We start from the raw sequence: 18926 nt of genomic DNA, 5'->3' as shown, positions 1-18926 counted from the left end.
GTTTATTTTAGTACCAATATTTCCATTCCATGTGCCAGGAGCTGAAATGATACTGTCCAGAGGATTTTCTGCTCTAAGCTTGGGAACCATGAATCCTTTATAATGCACATTCCAACAGTTTATAATTAAAAATTCCCAGACATGCTACTCCATGATTGTAGTACGACCTGACAGCCAATTGTTTTCAAGTTGTCATAAATATAAAGGGAAGGGTAAACACCTTTAAATCCCTCCTGGCCAGAGGAAAAACCCTTTCACCTGTAAAGGGTTAAGAAGCTAAGATAACCTCGCTGGCACCTGACCAAAATGACCAATGAGGAGACAAGATACTTTCAAAGCTGGAGGGAGGGGAAACAAAGGGTTTTCTGTGTGATGCTTTTGCCGGGACCAGAGCAGGAATGCTGGTCAGAACTCCTGTAAAGAGTTACTAAGCAATCTAGTAAGATATGCATTAGATTCTGTTTTGTTTAAATGGCTGATAAAATAAGTTGTGCTGAATGGAATGTATATTCCTGTTTTTGTGTCTTTTTGTAACTTAAGGTTTTGCCTAGAGGGATTTTCTATGTTTTGAATCTGATTACCCTGATTTACCATCCTGATTTTACAGAGGGGATTCTTTTACTTTTTCTTTAATTAAAATTCTTCTTTTAAGAACCTGATTGCTTTAGTCCTTGTTCTTAAGATCCAAGGGTTTGGGTCTGTGTTCACCTATGCAAATTGGTGAGGATTTTTATCAAGCCTTCCCCAGGAAAGGGGGTGTAGTGCTTGGGGGGATATTTTGGGCGGGAGACGTTTCTAAGTGGGCACTTCCCCTGTTCTTTGTGTAACACTTTGATGGTGGCAGCTGTTAACCTAAGCTGGTAAGAATAAGCTTAGGGGCTCTTTCATGCAGGTCCCCACATCTGCACCCTAGAGTTCAGAGTGGGGAAGGAACCTTGACATGGTGATAGCGGTGGGATCAATTTGAGATTTTTTTGGGGATTAATTTGAAATCATTTTGAGATTTTTTCTTTGAACCAGAAGCACAGATTTTAAAAGGAATTTTTTTTCTTTCTTTTTCCTTTGGGCTGCTTGGAAACAGGTTTTAAGCTGAAAGCAATTACAGTTTTTTTGTCTCTGCCTGGGGCCAGAGCAGAGACAAAAGGGAGCTTGCTTTTGTGAGCTGGAGTTTCTCTACCTAAAGGCAGGGTAGTTAACCTCCTGCAGGGAAATTCACAAGTTCTTCACAGACCTGAAGAGGTGGGTTTTTTTTAGCTAAGAGCAACTAGAGGGGTTTTTCTGTCTATTTGCCTGGAGACAAAGGTGTTAGGTTTTTTTTAAAGGATTTTTCTGTAGGCTGACAATCCCTATCAGAGAACATAGGAATCTGGTTACAGCACAACCTATATATATATATATATATATATATTTGACAAGCCAAGTTTTTGTTTGTTTGTTTGTTTTATTTCTAACTCTTGGGTGTAAAGTTAGTTAAAAAACAGAGAGGCAAACATGACAGAGCCCAAGGTAGAAACAGCCAAAGAGGCTGCCCACAGGAGAGCTATGGAGGCAAAGGAAAAAGAATGGAAGCATGCTGAGGAGGAAAGGGAGGCTGCCCACAGGAGAGCTATGGAGACAAGGGGAAAAGAAATGGAGAAAAAAGTAAAAGAATCCCCTCTGTAAAATCAGGATGGTAAATCAGGGTAATCAGATTCAAAACATAGAAAATCCCTCTAGGCAAAACCTTAAGTTACAAAAAGACACAAAAACAAGAATATACATTCCATTCAGCACAACTTATTTTATCAGCCATTTAAACAAAACAGAATCTAACGCATATCTTACTAGATTGCTTAGTAACTCTTTACAGGAGTTCTGACCAGCATTCCTGCTCTGGTCCCAGCAAAAGCATCACACAGAAAACCCTTTGTTTCCCCTCCCTCCAGCTTTGAAAGTATTTAGTCTCCTCATTGGTCATTTTGGTCAGGTGCCAGCGAGGTTATCTTAGCTTCTTAACCCTTTACAGGTGAAAGGGTTTTTCCTCTGGCCAGGAGGGATTAAAAGGTGTTTACCCTTCCCTTTATATTTATGACACAAGTGCTCTAAGAAAATAAATTTCATAAATTCTTTAGCCACTTTATTAATACTATTTGTGTCAATGGTCTTTGTAGACCATCACATTCAGCATTATTGCTCTTTTAGTTAAAGGAAGAATTGATGTATTCAGTGTTTCAGGAGTTCTATTTTTAGACTCAAATAACTATTGTCATCTTTCCCACATATCGCAGCTTCATAAATCCTTTGGAACATCACTGAGTACATTGTGGGACTGTGTAATAATGTACATAAGACACTGCTCAGTATAGTACAAGAGAACCATGATCATTTGCACGTCACTAATCTACACACACCATATGCAAAATATGTCTGCCTCACCCCACGTTTCAGCAAAGATATAATGACAAGGCGCTATAATGAGACCTTATTATTTTTACAAAATACACTACAGAATAGTTACTAGTCTACTATGAAGTATTATTGTGTAAATAATTAAAACTAAATTCCATTTGAACAAAGCCTATTAGCGTTGATTTTTAAAATTGTGTTTGTGCACTTATTAATATGTAAAATACAGTGATTCCCAAAAGATCTCCTAGTCATAAACATGCATTAGTGAGATTCTACTGTAGCATAGTACATATTTTCGGTATTATTTGTATTGCAGCAGTGTCTAGAGGCCCTAACCTAGATCAAGGCCCCATTGTGCTAGGCACTGTACATTTCATAGTATAGGACAGTCCCTGACCCAAAGACCTTACAATTAGAGCTGAGTAGAAACTGGAATTTCTCACCCATGACAAACTCCCACATTTCCCGAACAAAATGCCATTCTGAATTGCTATGAAAAAATGAAAATTTCCCTGGGAGGAACATTTTAAAGTAATTTCATTTCAAAAGGACCAAAACGTTCTGGCATAAAATTCCTAATCCTCTTCTTTACAAGCGAATTTGACAAAGAATGGGAGGGGAAACAGTGGCACAGATAGATAAAGTTTCTTGCCCAAGGTTGCAGAGCAGGTCAGTAGCAGAGTTAGAAATAGAAACCAGGTCTCCCAAGTCCCAGCCCAGTGCCCTAGCCACTGCACCATATTGCCTTTAATGTATAGACTGTATGCATTTAATTTATGACACAAATATTTCACTAAGATAAAACTGCACAGGTTTTAATCAGTGTTGTGGACCTTTCCTCATAATATGGCATTTATTGGTGTCTGTGTAGAATCCACCTTTGCAAAACATACCATTCTGTGAGGGCTCTGAGGCTTTATGGTCTTCTGAGCTGACATGTGCGAAACACTGTCCAACTCTTGGATCCCGTCTTTCATTTTCTGGTCCTCAACAGCCCACCTTGCAGAAATGTTGCACTCAGCATTGAGGGAGAGCTTTGTTCCACTCACCAGTCAATACTGGATCCGCACTGTAGTGCTCTGGCAAGAGTCTTATCCAATCCTCCATGCCTAGAAAGATGGATTCCCTAGTGGAAATTCCTGCAGAAAATTTTCAGCTGGTTCCTACTGTTTCCAGTTGGCAAGTAGGTTTCTAAACAGAGCAATGGATATTCTGCTAGTAGAGTACTCATTTCTAGAGCTCTTGATCCTCCAGCAGAAAACAACAGAGACCAATATTAAAAGAAAACCAGTAGAGACTAGTTGAAGGCTTGAAATGATGGTTCCTGAAATTTCCATGGAGGTTAAATGATTCAAGACTTTAGGCTGGTTTAAAGCAGATGAAAATGAAGTGCAACCTCAAGTCTTTGCCTGGAGGGCAGTAGGCAGAGAGAGGAAATAGACAAATATGTTATTTATGCCAACTTTTTAAAAAGGCCAACCTTAGTTTAAAATATTGTGAAAAATTAAATACCATTTTCAAAACTGCCGCAGCTTTGTAAGGAGCTTAGAACAGATCAGAACATGGAAGGGTATTGTTTAAGATACAGTACTAACCTGGGGGCCAGGAGGCCCTGAAGGGCAATTGAATTCTGGTTCACGTGAAGCTTGTGTTATCTGAAGCTCTTGACATAAATGTTTCATATCAAGGGTAAGCAGCTTCTAAACAAAAAGAAATATATATATATATATATATATATACACACACACACACATCCACACACATCAATACACATCATACAGGGAGGCATGAACAATCAATCAGCAACAGTACAGATCTCTAGGGCATTTAATACCACCCACTTACAAGGGTCCAGTGCAGGTTTGTGGTTTATCATGCATTTCTCTTAATGGAAACTTAATTATCATCACTTCAGTAACCATCTTAATTATCATCACCCACCCCACGTTTCATCCTCCCTTCTAACAGCACTGTCATAACAGTGTGCCAGCACCATGGCATGCCCTCTCAGCTAGTGTGGGACCCAAATCTATTCTTAAACTTGACTCAGCTCCTTACAGGCACAATTTATGAGTAACAGCACAGCCCAGAAATAGCCTCTTTGCTCTAATAATACAAACTACATTAACCTGTGCTCTCGACTGAGTAAACTTCACTCTAGTGATATTTAACTGCATGGATATTCATTCATTACAGGCCAGATCCAACTCCTTTGAAAGTCAGGGGAAAATCTCCCATTGACTCCCAATGGATAAAGCCCTAAATGAGCATAGACTGTAATCAGGTTAGAGCATGCACCAGGGCCCAGCACAGTATCTTATTGTTAAGACAGAGAGGGGAAACCTAGAGTCAGTCAGTCAAAAAATCTTAAGCACAGTACTAGAGCTGGTTCCCTCAACCACAGTACTTGACCATCAGTAACTGGCTTGCATTAGCAAACCACCTTGCTTATGCCTGCTAGCATAAGAATACTAATACTGAAATGCATAAGAATAATGATATGGAATAACTGGGATTAACAAAACCTGTCTTCACTCGCAAAAGCGAAGATCCATTCCTCAAGCAAGAGTTTAGAACTAAAGTAACATGCTACTGCTGAAAAACCCCTCAGCAGAGAATATTGGGGCTCAGGTCGTGAGGATCCTAGAGACACAGAGATTAATTTGTTTTATATACATTTTTAATAAGAAGATAATGATAAGGTACGCTTTCAGGAAAAATGTCTCTACTTGTGATTATACAGTTGGATTTAAACAGTAGCTTTTAAGTACTGTAGCTGACTAAGAGACTAAACAAAAAATAACGTACTCATTCTAAACACTAGCCAGAACTTCAGAATATTAGAAAGTTCTGGTTTCTTCAGTTTGGTGGGAGTAGTGCTATAAACCTAATCCAAAACCCATTGAAGTTAATGGGCATTTTAGCACTGACTTCAAAGGGTTTAGATCACACCCTCTATACATTCTTGACAAAATATCCAAGGTATACTTAATCCTGCTTCAATGTAAGGGGATGGACTAGATGATCTCTTGAAGCCCTACATTTCTATGATTCTAAAATATTAGTATAATATGATAACTTACACAGTATTGGAAATCATCGGAGTATTTGCCTTGGATCTCAAAGAAAAATAGCTCACAATAGTTGTGGGGCATTAACAATGAGAAATTAACAAGAGGCCAATGAGAAAATTCTCCCTCCCGGGGAGAAAATGTGTGGGAGCCAGTGTAGGCTGGTGACACATGTAAGTGAGCAGACAACACTGCTATGATAAGATAGGCAAAGAGCCAATTCATAGCACTGAGTAACAATCATAGCTATACAGATCTGACTAAAGCAGGGATTCCATACACAGCGCATACACAGAGTGGATGCTGAGGAAAAGCTGATGGAAATGCAGTAGGGAGACTGTTTTGTCAGCTGACCTATTTGTCCAAAGCAAACAAAGATGGAGGTGTTGAGTCAATATCAGATTACTAAAAGCTGGGTGCCAGCCCACAAACAATTGGAGACTGAGTTAGCATCCATTCAAAATGAAAACAATAAAGTGTTTCCTGTTGCTGCACTGTATGGCGAGATGAGATTGCTGGAATACAACAACCAGAAAGTGCTAAGAAAGGATACACGCGTGTATTTAAAAAAACAAAAATAGGAGAGGCAAGAGAAATGCTCCCAGGCAATACTTACAGAATCCCAGCCCTGTTTGAAATACGGTGGTGGAAATAACGGCGGCGGAGGAGGGGCAAGGAGACAGCATGCTCTGTTATTAATTCGTTTCTTCTGTTCCAAGCAAGGGAGGTCTGTTCAAAAGAAACACTCAGCCATTACTAACGGGCAAATGCTGCTAGATTCAAATGGCTTGAAAAATGTAGGTGCATTAATCTCTCTTATGACCTCTGTAGCCCATATTGTAAAGTAATGTTTGAGTAGTTGTATAGTGAGCCTCTGTCACTGCGTAAATCACCAGACAGAAGAGCAATATTAATTAGGGTGAAGGGCAGATCTTCAACAGAAGGTGCTAAGCCCTTTGCAGAAGGAAAAGTCCATTGATATTGTGGGTCGTCGTAACTGGAATTTCCCTACGTACCATCTACCAGAGGACAAAAGACTTTTGTTGTTCTGCTCTCCTCCCCGTGAAGATGAGTCATTCAAGTGGACTCCTCCCATCAGCTGAGTTTTCAGCTCAGAGCACATGGCAGGAAGGGGGTAAAAACCCCACACAAAAAGAACTAGGTATCTCTATGCCTCTTGGTCTCTGAGGGAGGCATAAGCAAGAGATCCCCAGCTGCTTAGCCTGGGTTAGCCCTAAAGGACATATAGCGTTAGCTGATTATAGAAACTTTTCAAACTTAAGATTGTAACTCATTTGTGTATTTATATTTAGCAGCTTTAAACTTGTACATAACTCTCTTTTTCCTTTTTAATAGATCTTCACATAGCTTATTGTAGGATTGGCTACAAGTGTGGTCTTTGGTATGAGATCTAAGGTGCAACTGACCTGGGATAAGTAACTGGTCCTTTGGGATTGGGAGTAACCTGGATATTGCTGTGATACTTGGTGTAAGGGACTATCGATCACAAAAGTAGGCTCACCTGGGTGGCGAGATAGATCAGAGTACCTAAGGGGAGTTTTTCCTTTAACATTTCCAAGTAACATTCTAAAGCGGTTATGAAGTGAAAGGGGCAGGAAAAAAAACCTTATCAATTTGCCACCTAAGATGAATAATTTTCACTCAGCTGAGGTGCAACCAATTATAACCTATTACTTGCATATATCATTTCATCATTTTATTGGTGGCCATTATTCCTGTTCTCAGTATTGCTCAATTCTGAGGAAACAAAACCTAGTGACTTGCCATGTAGCTGTTTTCAGAATACTATACTAGACAATACTAAATGCTGGGGCACTGTATAGCTGGAGTTTCTGTCTTTTGGATGAGACTTAGAACTGAGAACTTGACCTCTCATAGTCCTTTAAAATACCAAAGTACTATTGGCAAGAGTCCAGGGGTCCCATCAAAGGCACTGTGGCTGCTAGGTGATGGCAGAGGCTGCATTGGTGCAGAAAGTAACATGCGCCTGAAGGCCTTCAGTATAGTGTTGATGCAGTAGTTCATCTCACAGTCTCTCTGAGTGCTTTCAAATATATATGCTGAAGAGAAAGGATGACAACGCTGAGCCCAACAGGACTCCATCTGGAGGAGGAGCATCATGACGTTCTGCAAGGAATGATTAAAGCCCGCAGGTGGCTGTTCCACCCATTCCTGCTATGTGCTGTGTGTACGTCAGAGGTATCGTCGCTTTCAGAGGAAACATGCAGAATAAGTATGGAGGCCTGGTTTCTGCAAGGTCAGGAACTTTTTTCCCATCTGAGTCAGGCTACTGTTGCTATCACCTTTGTGCTCACTTTGCTCAGGAAGGAGCATCTGGTAATGGGGGCAGCAGTGAGTACTTTGCAAGGTCATTGACGTCAAGTGTAAGGTTTTGTCAGAACTGGCAGGAGTATTGCATTGCCTTGGATGGCTGATGGAATGCCTTCTTTGAAGTAGTCAGTGATGATTTCGGATGTTCTTTACTTGCTTTCCCCAGCCATAAAGCAGGACAGCCAGCCATGCCCGGGTGCTCCCAGGGTTAGATTGTTTGAAGTCCAGAATCCCCAAAGCACTGAGCTCTACAAGCTTGATCCCTTAGGCCCCATTCCACCCCCATCCCCACGGCCAGGGAGGGCAGCATAATGCCACTTACATCAGCCCTACACTCCTCCTTTGCTTGGGGAATTCTCCTCTGACCCACTGTAGCCTCTTTATCAGCCCCACAGGCCAATGTTGAGTGGCATATAGGAGCTGGAGTAGGGGCCAGAGTCTAACCCTAGATTTCTATGGCTGCCAAATTAACTCTAATTTTTAGTGTTTAAATTAATCGCGGCTGAAAGTGTCTCCCCGGATTCTTCTGTAACAGTGAGCACCGTGTGCAGATGTGGTCACATTAGGTTCTATTCCGTATCTTTTGCATTTTCGTGTGAGTTCAAGCACTGCATTTGCCATAGACAAGGAGATAGATTATGTAAATAAATCTTAATCAAATTGAACAGCAATATACTAACCCAGGACAGAAGTAATAAACCAGGTTTGAAAGAACAACAACATACAAAGAAATTACTAAAAGAACTAACATCTAAAAAAAATACCAAATTAAAATTAGTTGGACTTAGTAAACATAGCCCTGTCTAAAAGCATTATCTTTGTTCTCATACACTCAGTCTCTCTCTTAGAGAACTGAACAACCTTCAGCCGCCCATTAGAGGGACAACCACACCTTTTGTCAAAGCACCTAGGGCCAAATCCCCAAAGGTGCTTAGGCACCTAACTCCCATTGATTTCAGTGGGGGTTAGGCACACAATGCCTTTGAGAAGCTCGGCCCTAACCCTTAAATCCATTCACCACTCACTCAGGGCTTTCTACATGGGAAGTTTAGTGCATAGCAAACTATGTTGTGAATGTAAAATGCACTAGCTACTCCGTACTAATACCCTGTGTGGATACCCTTACTGCACACCCAGTGCCCTCGGGTGGTTTAGCTTAATGCACTCCCTTAATGCACAAAGGCACTCTTAGGCTGCAGTAAACGCATTAACATGGGGAGTTTTAGTGGAGTAGCTAGTTCAGAGTACCTAGTGCACACTAGCTACTACAAGCTTTTTCCCCATGTAGCCAAGCCCTGAGACTTTGCTTTCATTCCAAGGAAAGGTACCACCCAGGTTACTTCAAATGACATTTCTTCTCTTCCAGGAAAACTTCTTGGATCTGCATCTTACCAGTTCCCTTTGCCACTGGCATTCAGACAGGAAACATTTTTTGCCACTCGCCCACTAAACTTCTCAAAGTTTACAGTCCAGTCAGGGAAGCTATATGCATTCCCTCAGTGGCTTCCAGATCACATGTGCTCAGATTGACCTAAGTCAGCCTTGGAACTGAAAATCAAGTTGTGTTATTTCTGATTCATACATCATCACTAGTCATAAAGATTCTGCAATCAGAAGTTAGCTGACACTTTAATTGCTGGCTGATGGGTGGGGCACAATAGAATAATCTTGCTAACTCTTCCATAATTGTATTAATTCTTCAGGAGTAAGGGTAGGAGCTGAAGAGAAATAGTCAAATGAAAAAGGGGCCAATTCAATTACATCACACGAAGGCACACAACTAAATATTGACAAATTTTATAAGTTTATAATTTACTTATACACAAATGCAAGAAATCTAAATACTAAGATGGGTGAACTTGAGTGACTGGTATTTAATTCTGATATAATAGGCACCACATAAACATGGTGGAATAATGATAATCAATGGGGCCTGGTAATATTATCGCACAAAATATATAGGAATTACAGAGTAGGTCACACTAGTGGCAGAGTGACACTATATCTAAAAGAAAGCATAGAGTCAAATATAGTAAAAAAAATCTTAAATGACTCCAACAGTCCCATAGAATCTCTAAGGACAGAGATTTCATGCTTGAATAGGAAGAGTATAGCAATAGGAATATATTACTACTGATAACCTGATCAGGATGGTGACAGTGACTGTGAAATGCTCACAGAAATTAGAGATGTTATGAAAACAGAAAACCCAGTTACAATGGTGGATTTCTACTATCCCCATATGGACTGGAAATAGGTCACCTCAGGATGCGATTCAGAGATAAAATTTCTAGACACCATTAATGACAACTTCTTGGAGCAGCTAGTCCTGGAACATAGAAGGGGAGAGGCAATTCCTGATTTAGTCCTAAGCAGCGCCCAGGATCTGCTCCAAGAAATGAACACTGTTGAACCGCTCAGTAATAGCAATCATAATGTAATTAAATTTAACATCCATGTAGAGGGGAAAGTACCAAAGAAACCCACCACAGTAGCATTTGTCTTCAAAAAAGGGGACCGCACAAAAATGAGGAGGCTAATTAAATGGAAATTAAAAGGAACAGTCCCAAGAGTGAAATGCCTAGAAGCTCCATAGAAACTTTATAAAAAACATCATAAGAGAGACTCAAACTATATATATATATATATATATATATATATGTATTCTTAAAAAAAAAAAGGTCAAAAATGCCATCATGGCTAAAAAACAGAGTAAAAGAGTCAACAAAAAGAAATCATTTAAAAATTAGAGAGACAAGGTGGATGAGGTAATATCTTGTATTGGGCCAATGTCTGTTATCTCACCCAGTTTATGTCTCTAATATCCTGGGATTGACACAGCTACAACTACACTGCATATCATTTAGAAATTGGAAGTCAAATCCCACTGAGGAAAATAGAAAGGTACATAAATTCTGGCGAGTCAAGTATAATTAGGCAGGCCAAAAAAGAATTTGAAGAGCAACCAGCAAAAGACCCAAAAATCAACAGCAATTTTCTTTTAATTACATCAGAAGCAGAAAGCCTGTCAAACAATCAGAATGGCCACTGGACGATCGAGGTGCTACAGGAGCACTCAAGAAAGACAAGGCCATTGCAGAGGAGCAAAAGGAATTCTTTGCATCGGTCTTCAGTACAAAGAGAGATTCCCATACCTGAGCCATTCTTTTTAGGTGACAAATCTGAGGAACCAGATTGACACCAGATTGAGGTGTCAATAGAGGAGTTGTTGGAACAAATTGAGAAGCAGTAAAAAGTCACCAGGGTCAGATGCTATTCACCCAAGTATTCTAAAGGAACTCAAATATGAACTTGCAGAACTACTAACTGTGGTATGTAACCTGTCACTTCAGTCAGCCTCTGCAACAGATGTCTGAAGAATAGCTAATGTAATGCAATTTTTTAAAGAGGCTCCGGAGTTGATCCTAACTTCAAACTATAGTAAAGAATATATGAATATTTTGGGGAAGAGTCAACACAGCTTTTATAAAGGGAAATCATGACTCACCAATCTATTAAAATTCTTTCAGAGTGTCAACAAACATGTGGACAAGGGAGATCCAGTGGATACCAGCTATTACCAGCAGGAGAGTGGGGGGGGGAGGTATTTTTTCATGCTTTGTGTGTATAAAAAGATCTTCTACACTTTCCACAGTATGCATCCGATGAAGTGAGCTGTAGCTCACAAAAGCTTATGTTCAAATAAATTGGTTAGTCTCTAAGGTGTCACAAGTACTCCTTTTCTTTTTCCAGTGGATACTGTATACTTGGACTTTCAGAAAGCCTTTGAAAGGTCCCTCATCAAAAGCTCTTAAGCAAAGTAGGCAGTCATGGGATAAGAGGGAAGGTCTTCTCATGGATCAGTCACAGGTTAAAAGACAGGAAACAAAGGGTAGGACTAAATGGTCCATTTTCACATTGGAGAGAGATAACTAGGAGGGTACCTCAAGGATCTGTACTGGGACCAGTGCCATTCAACGTATTCGTAAATGATCTGGAAAAGGGGGGAAACAGTGAGGCAGAAAAGTTTGCAGACAACACAAAATTACTGAAGAGAGTTAAGTCCAAAGCTGACTGTGAAGAGTTGCAAAGGGATCTCACAAAACTGGGTGACTGGGCAACAAAATAGCAGATGAAAGTCAATGTTGATAATGCAACGTAATGCACATTGGAAAATGTAATCCCAACGATACATACAAAATGACAGGACCTAACTTATCTGTTGCCACTCAAGAAAGAGATCTTGGAGTCATCGTGGATCGTTCTCTGAAAACATCTGCTCAATGTGCAGCGTCAGTCAAAAAAAGCTAACAGAATACTAGGAACCATTAGGAAAGGAATAGATAAGACGGAAAATATCATAATGCCACTATATAAACCCAGTGTATGCCCCACAACTTGAATACTACATACAGTTCTGATCGACCCATCTCAAAAAAAGATATATTACAATTGAAAAAAGTACAGAGAAGGGCAACATAAATGATTAAGGTCATGGAACAGTTTCCATTAGAGGCGAGATTCAGAAGACGGGGACTGTTCAGCTTAGAAAAGAGACAACTAAGGGGGGACAAGACAGAGATCTGTAATATCATGACGGGTGAGGAGAAAGTGAATAAGGAACTGTTATTTACTCCTTCACATAACACATCCAATGAAATGAATAGGCAGCAGATTTAAAACTAACATAAAGAAGTATTTATTCACACTATGCACAGTCAACCTGTGGAACTCATTACCAGGGGGTGTTGTGAGGGTCAAAAGTACAAGTGGGCTCAAAAAAGAATTGGGTAAGTCCATGGGGGATAGGTCCATTAATGGTTATTAGCCAAGATGGTCAGGGATGCAACACAATGCTCTGGGTATCCCTAAACTTCTGACTGCCGGAAGCTGGATGTAGATAACACGGAATGGACCACTTGATAAATTGTCCTGTTTCATTCATTCTCATGAAGCATCTGACACCATCCAATATTAGAAAAGAGGGATTAATATAAAATTTCCAAATTAAATTCCTATGAAAACAAATCTGACAGAAGTGTTGTAGATTAATTGCACCCCTAGCTGACGCAAATAGCTGAGGTGTTACATTCTAGTACGTATTCACTGGATTGGGGACTGTGTCTGTCTCTTTATTCACATAATATACCATTTAATGCAATTCCATGCTCTTCACAAGGACTGGAATTTCATCATAACATCACAACACACAAAAATTACATTTAAGAGTGTGTCTTAAACCAATCAAAATCAGGACATTTTGATTCCAGATTGAAACTTGTTACATTATTCAGCTAAAAGCTGTTCCTAAAATAGCATATAACTCACCTGGCACAGAAGAGTTTGGAAAGCCTGTAATACTTACTGGGATAATATTCATAATTTGATTATTTAAATCTAAAGGGCTTAATTCTTCATTCGGATTGAGCTATGCAATGCACCTCACACATATTTTGAGGCTGCCTGGGGGCCTAACATAAGCTATAGCAATCTCACACAAGCTATGGCTGCTTTAATTTATGTCCAACTGCCCATGTCTCTTAATGGTTGTTTCAGCAGCCATGAAGAGCCAGAATACAACCGGGTTGCAGCCATGCCACTTTCCTTTGGCTACACCCTTGGCATGCCCCCACATTGAGGGCTGTGATGGGTTGGGGGGCGCAGCCTAGAGTCAATGTATAGTAGAATTCCCTAGTGGGTATACCTACTGCCTTTACATCGCTTTTTCACCACCAGAGTAGTGTTGTCTTTGGGCAATGGCGAATGAAATCCTATGTCTAAATTACCACGGATATCTTTGTTTTTGTCATTTAAATCTAGGCTTTTACTTACTGTGCCATTTTCAAAGCATTGCACAGGATTTTCGCCACATGACTCCTATTCAGAATCAGTTTGCTAATTCTTAAGGACCATTATTTAATAAAACATGCATGAATTCCCTTCATCTTTATTTATTTAACCTTAGCTTTACAAGCAAATTAGAAAAGGTCTCCCCATAAAAAGTGTTGATGCAAATAATTAAGAATGATAGGCAGGAAAGTATTCTCGTACAGTTCTATAGCACTTCTACTAGCAACTCCATTTAAATTGTAACCTCTGGGTTCCATAGAGAGTCATCGACTTAAGGACTTGTCTGCACTGGGTTTTCCTGCATCTGTATAGCTACACCAATGTAGCTGCACTGGTGCAAACCACTAGACTATGTACATGCTGTATTGGTATAAAAAGTAATTTGCCTCAGTGGGTCTTATTCCGATTTATAATGCTGTAGCATGTCTATACTGGGAATTTCCACTGGTGTAAAAAACACTTAAAGAGGCAATGTGCTTTAGCGGATTGTGCTCTGGTCTTGGAACCAGGGGACCTGAGTTCTATTCCTGACTTAGCCCCTACCCTGCAGAGAGATCTTGTGCAAGTCACTCCCCTACCCTGGCCTGGTGTCTGCATGCCATATTTGGGGGTCAGGAAGGAAATTTTTCCCTGCCTCAGACTGGCGGAGACCTTGGGGGGGTTTCACCTTTCTCTGCAGCGTGGGGCACTTGCAGGTTTAAACTAGTGTAAATGGTGGATTCTCTGTAACTTGAAGTCTTTAAACAATGATTTGAGGACTTCAGTAACTCAGCCAGAGGTTTGGGGTCTGTTACAGGAGTGGGGTGGGTGGGTGAGGTTCTGTAGCCTGCAATGTGCAGTCTGACTAGATGATCATGATGGTCCCTTCTGACCTATGAGTCTGTCTTGACTATTTAGACTGTAAGCTCTTTGGTGCAGGAACTGCTCCCCGACTCTAGCTACATCTGTACTTGGCACAGCAGGTGTGATTCCCAGCTTATGAAGGCACACTCACACTAGCTCCCACAGTGTCAGCATGTTAACACTAGTAGTGTAGCATGGGCAGCAGAGATCAGTCATGTTGAGTACAAACTCATGGGGTTCAGGAGGGTTCATGGCTAGCCCACGTCACCTTGTATGGAAAAGCAGTTGAACATACAAGCACAGCCAAAACCCTGCAGTTTTCAAAAACCAGCACCTCTAGGAAATAGCTTGAGCTGGAAGTGCATTCTGGGTACTGCCATGCAAATAATATTGAGCATTCTACTTTGCAGCAGGTGTGGAAATGTGAAAAAAATATCCTACATATTGAGGAGTGTAGAATAAAAAAAAACGTTAAACTGCCTCCACACAGCCCAATCTCCTCAAATTGGGGTGTTTTTTTTCAGATTCTTTCCAAAACTATTTGTTACACTAAAATATTGTAAATCTCAGCATTTGAGACAAGCTATTTGTACTCGGCATGCCATGTGTGTTGAATAATAAATAAAACCACAGTGTTGCTACATCCAGCTCTGTGCATGCCACAAGTACTAAACTTGACACAAATGTATCAACAAAAGCCTTTATTTCCCATGAAGCAGAAGCACCCCAGTTGCTTACAGCCAGTCAATCTGACCCCATGCAACCAACAATGGCTGTAGTGGCTTGATTATCAGATTCAAGGTTGAATTTAAGTTGCTGGCAGTTGGAAATATTGCTTTTTTACTTTCAAATGGAGCAATTTTGAATAGGAGTTTATTGGGGGTGGGGGGGAACATATCAGCAAAGCAATTCAGCACATGCTGAAGTTTAAGCTTGTGTGTATAGTTCCATTGACTTTGTGTTTCTCCCCTCCTCCACACTGACCCATTGGAGCAGGACTTCATGAAAAGGTATAACAGATGCATATTCCCATGTGGTCCAGGAGAGTTCTCAGTGATTCTCCTGTGGTGGGATGGCAGCACCGTGTTGTCCTCAGCAGCACACTCTAGCCCATATCGTTTTGTTATCACAGAAGAATTCTTCTGCTCATAATTTGTTTATCCTAGTTCTTTAGAACTATAGTATGGATTTTGCAATTTGGAAATACTCTACAAATGGACAAGCCCTGAACCCATTGAAGCTGATAGTAAAATTCCCATTGGTTTCAAATCCTGGCAGCCTGGGCACTCTTTTTCACCCAATCAAAATACATCATCCAGATTTTCCTCTCTCTGCTGTTTTTCATCCTACCAGTTTAGGACCTGATCCAATTCCCACTGACATTAATGGGATTGGATCAGTCCCTTAGCCTCAGTACTGCAATGCACAAAGAGGTTGTCTGCAGCAATGTGATTCCAAAAATGTTTTCAGTAGCCCAACAAGCAAGTCAGCAGGTGTTTTACTTATTCTACTTTGTCTCAATCACAGATCTGGATTTGTCAGATAAGCTAGAGAATAGAGTTATCCAAGGACGGAATCCAGTTACTATTTGACTCGACTGATGCCAGATTATATCCCACACTTAGGCTGTAAAGACACTCTGGGCACAAGATCCAAAATAAAAACCACTTTTCACTAATCTCGCTTCCAATCACTTTTCTTAACAAGGGTATTTTTACCAGGTGGGACCTGTTCACTTTCACCAGCAAGAGCTGCAGAAGGTTTTTATTTACTTAAGAGATTTGAATATTTATTACATTGCACCTGTAGATAAATAGAGTTAATTTATATTATTCAGAGATCCTACCAAAACATTGTTTCAGATGAGATTAGAGACGGGTAATTCAATCTCAGAAAGAATCCATAATTCAGAACCTTTTTGAATTTCTTAGGTTGTGGTATTTGAATCTCAGCAGAAGATTTTATTCTATTTGGGAGAAGGAAAAATATTTTTTTCTTTGATCAAAAGAAACAAAAAACAGTGTTGTGTTAAAATGTTTGAAGTGCTTCTTATAGACTTTAGATCTCAAAGTACCAAAGGCTTGGTGGTTCTGTACATTTTTCTGAATTCTCCTGTCTCTAGCTTAGTCACGACACAACAAAATATAAACATATTCTGTCATAGGTTACTTTGAATACAGCCTATCTTGCATAGGTGTAACAGATGGTAGAATCCGGATCTTAAATATTTCAGACCGTCAGAGTGTCCCTAATTCCAGGATTGTGCCACAGCTGGTATAAGTATGCAAGAGCATCATTAATATTACTCCTGAATAAAAAGTTCCCGTTGACTAGTCTTAAGTGACAGCTGGATCAGGCCTTAAGGTTATATACCGTATTGCTGCACTAGGGGCCTGATTCAAAGCTCCTTGAAATCAGCAGAATAGAGCAAATTGCGTAATATCACAGGCACCTTATAACCATACATAATAAGATAGTTATGCTAAATATCATCATAGGCTACATTCTGACCCCGTTATTCTTGCTTAATAGTAACTTGTTCGATGATTGATCCCACGGATTTCAGTGGGACTGCTCATGTTATATAATACCATTTAGACTTGCCTGTGTAGATGGGTATAGAATGTGCTGCTCAACCCAACAGTGTTATAAATACAGGTTACTGTGAAGCATTTTGGGAAAGCTTTGATTTGATTGTGCAAAAACACCATGCACTGCCAAGTTCAGTCAAAAAAACACTGGTTTGTTTCAGTGGAACAGGATCAGTCTTGAATTAGAAAGTGTTTATCATTTTTCACCTAAATTGTTGCTAGTGTCTGGGTTATTCTTATATCCAAATCAAGGGCATGAACACTATTTAGTCCTATGCATGTATTTTGTGTCTAGTAGTTGCTTCAAAATAAAAAATATGCTAAAACTAAACTGCCGCAGCATTTAATTTTCTTTTGGCATGTTGCCTATTTCAGCTAGGGGTTTGAAAATCCACCATCTGAGACAGGGTCCAAACTATAGCCTTAGTTCTGCCCATATAGCCACACAGAGTCCTTCTGAAGAAGGATCACTTTGCAGGCTCAGGATCCATATGGACCTACAGATGGATAACTATTGAAAATCCACTGAAGTCAATGGAGCTACATCAGCATAACACCGGTTTGAGATCAGAATCAGGCTCTCAGTTTTTCACTGCTCAAAATTATCTGATTTATAAAAAAACAATTATAGTCTAAGTTAAAAAAAGGGTATGCTAGCTTGTTTAACCAGATTTCCAGACAAAGTGATACTATGGAAAAAATATTTAACATGTTTCTCTTCCACTACGTGCAACCACCATTCTCACCTTCATCACGGACTAGAATCACAGCAGCTGTCTAAAGGCTTGTCTTCCTAATATCTGACTTGATGGCTTGCCCAAATTCTGACTGACAGACTCTGCCAGGCAGAGAGAGGCCTCTAGTCACTGACACTCCATCACAGGTGCGTTTCCCACTTGGCTGTTGATCAAAACTAACCATAAACAACAAGCTGGGCAGGCCAGTTTCTTAATGATTATGTGCTCACTCTCCAGAAAGTGAAACTTTCATCTGCTTTGCTTTGCTTTCATTCATTCAGCCTCCTCTCACTCTCCCCACAAGGACACCACCACTCTATATGTGAGCAGCCTTCAGGTATATATTAATGATTTTTTGAGTGAAAACATCTGTGGCCAAGACACTAACCCCTTTTTAAATGATTTAATGCTTGTGAAGGGGGCCTTTTGATAGCTCTAGCAACAGCTCTTTTGACAGAACATACACAAGATTTAATTGAAGAACCATGAGGGCTTGTTGCTAGAGTCCCAGTCCCCTCCCAACCATTTTGTTGCTCTCTGCATTGCATCACATCTGAAATTAGACTGTAAATTCTCTAGAGCTGGTTGGAAATTGACTTTTTTTCATCCCAGACTGGAAAGTTTTCAGCCAAATTTTCTTCAATGATCATTTGAAATTTTCCACGGGAAACAGGCATTTTCTGCATAAACATTTTAGTTTTGTCGAAAACCCAATTTGCCATCAAAAACAGTTTTGACAAAAAATAGTTCAGACAGCCCTAGCAGAAACACTGGGTTTTCTCTGTCCTGTAATGCAGCAAAAACACTTTCAGAAACTATCAGAAAACTAAAAGAAATAAAATATTTATAACTAATAAAAGTTCAGCAGTCAGTAGCAGCATGGGCTTCCTCATGGTGTCCAGCCAATGAACCTCAGTCCCCTTCATTTGGAGGACAAGAATTTGTTTCTGTAGTCCAGTGGTTCTCAACCCACAGGCCATTTGCAGCCCAATCAGCTCACAGCTGCAGCCCATCTGACATTCTCAGGGCAGGGCCATACAGGTAGTATATTGTGTAGATGTGGCCCACTAACACACCGAGAGCTGCATATGTGG

General features: G+C 40.2%; 1 protein-coding gene across 1 annotated transcript in view; it reads right to left on the bottom strand.

Annotated features, from left to right (window-relative positions):
* COLQ (collagen like tail subunit of asymmetric acetylcholinesterase) overlaps positions 1-18926 on the bottom strand; it is a 65752-nt gene that overhangs the window by 32889 nt on the left and 13937 nt on the right. Inside the window, exons 2-3 of the mRNA XM_077809316.1 lie at positions 6076-6188; positions 3984-4088 (exon numbers count right to left, since the gene is read on the bottom strand). Of these exons, the coding sequence (XP_077665442.1) occupies positions 3984-4088; positions 6076-6188 (218 nt within the window). The remainder of the gene's footprint in view (positions 1-3983; positions 4089-6075; positions 6189-18926) is intronic.

Source organism: Eretmochelys imbricata, chromosome 2, assembly GCF_965152235.1.
Source record: "Eretmochelys imbricata isolate rEreImb1 chromosome 2, rEreImb1.hap1, whole genome shotgun sequence".
NCBI lineage: Eukaryota > Metazoa > Chordata > Testudines > Cheloniidae > Eretmochelys > Eretmochelys imbricata.
The sequence above is the reverse complement of the archived record's forward strand: the minus strand, read 5'-3'. Positions and strand labels throughout refer to the sequence as shown.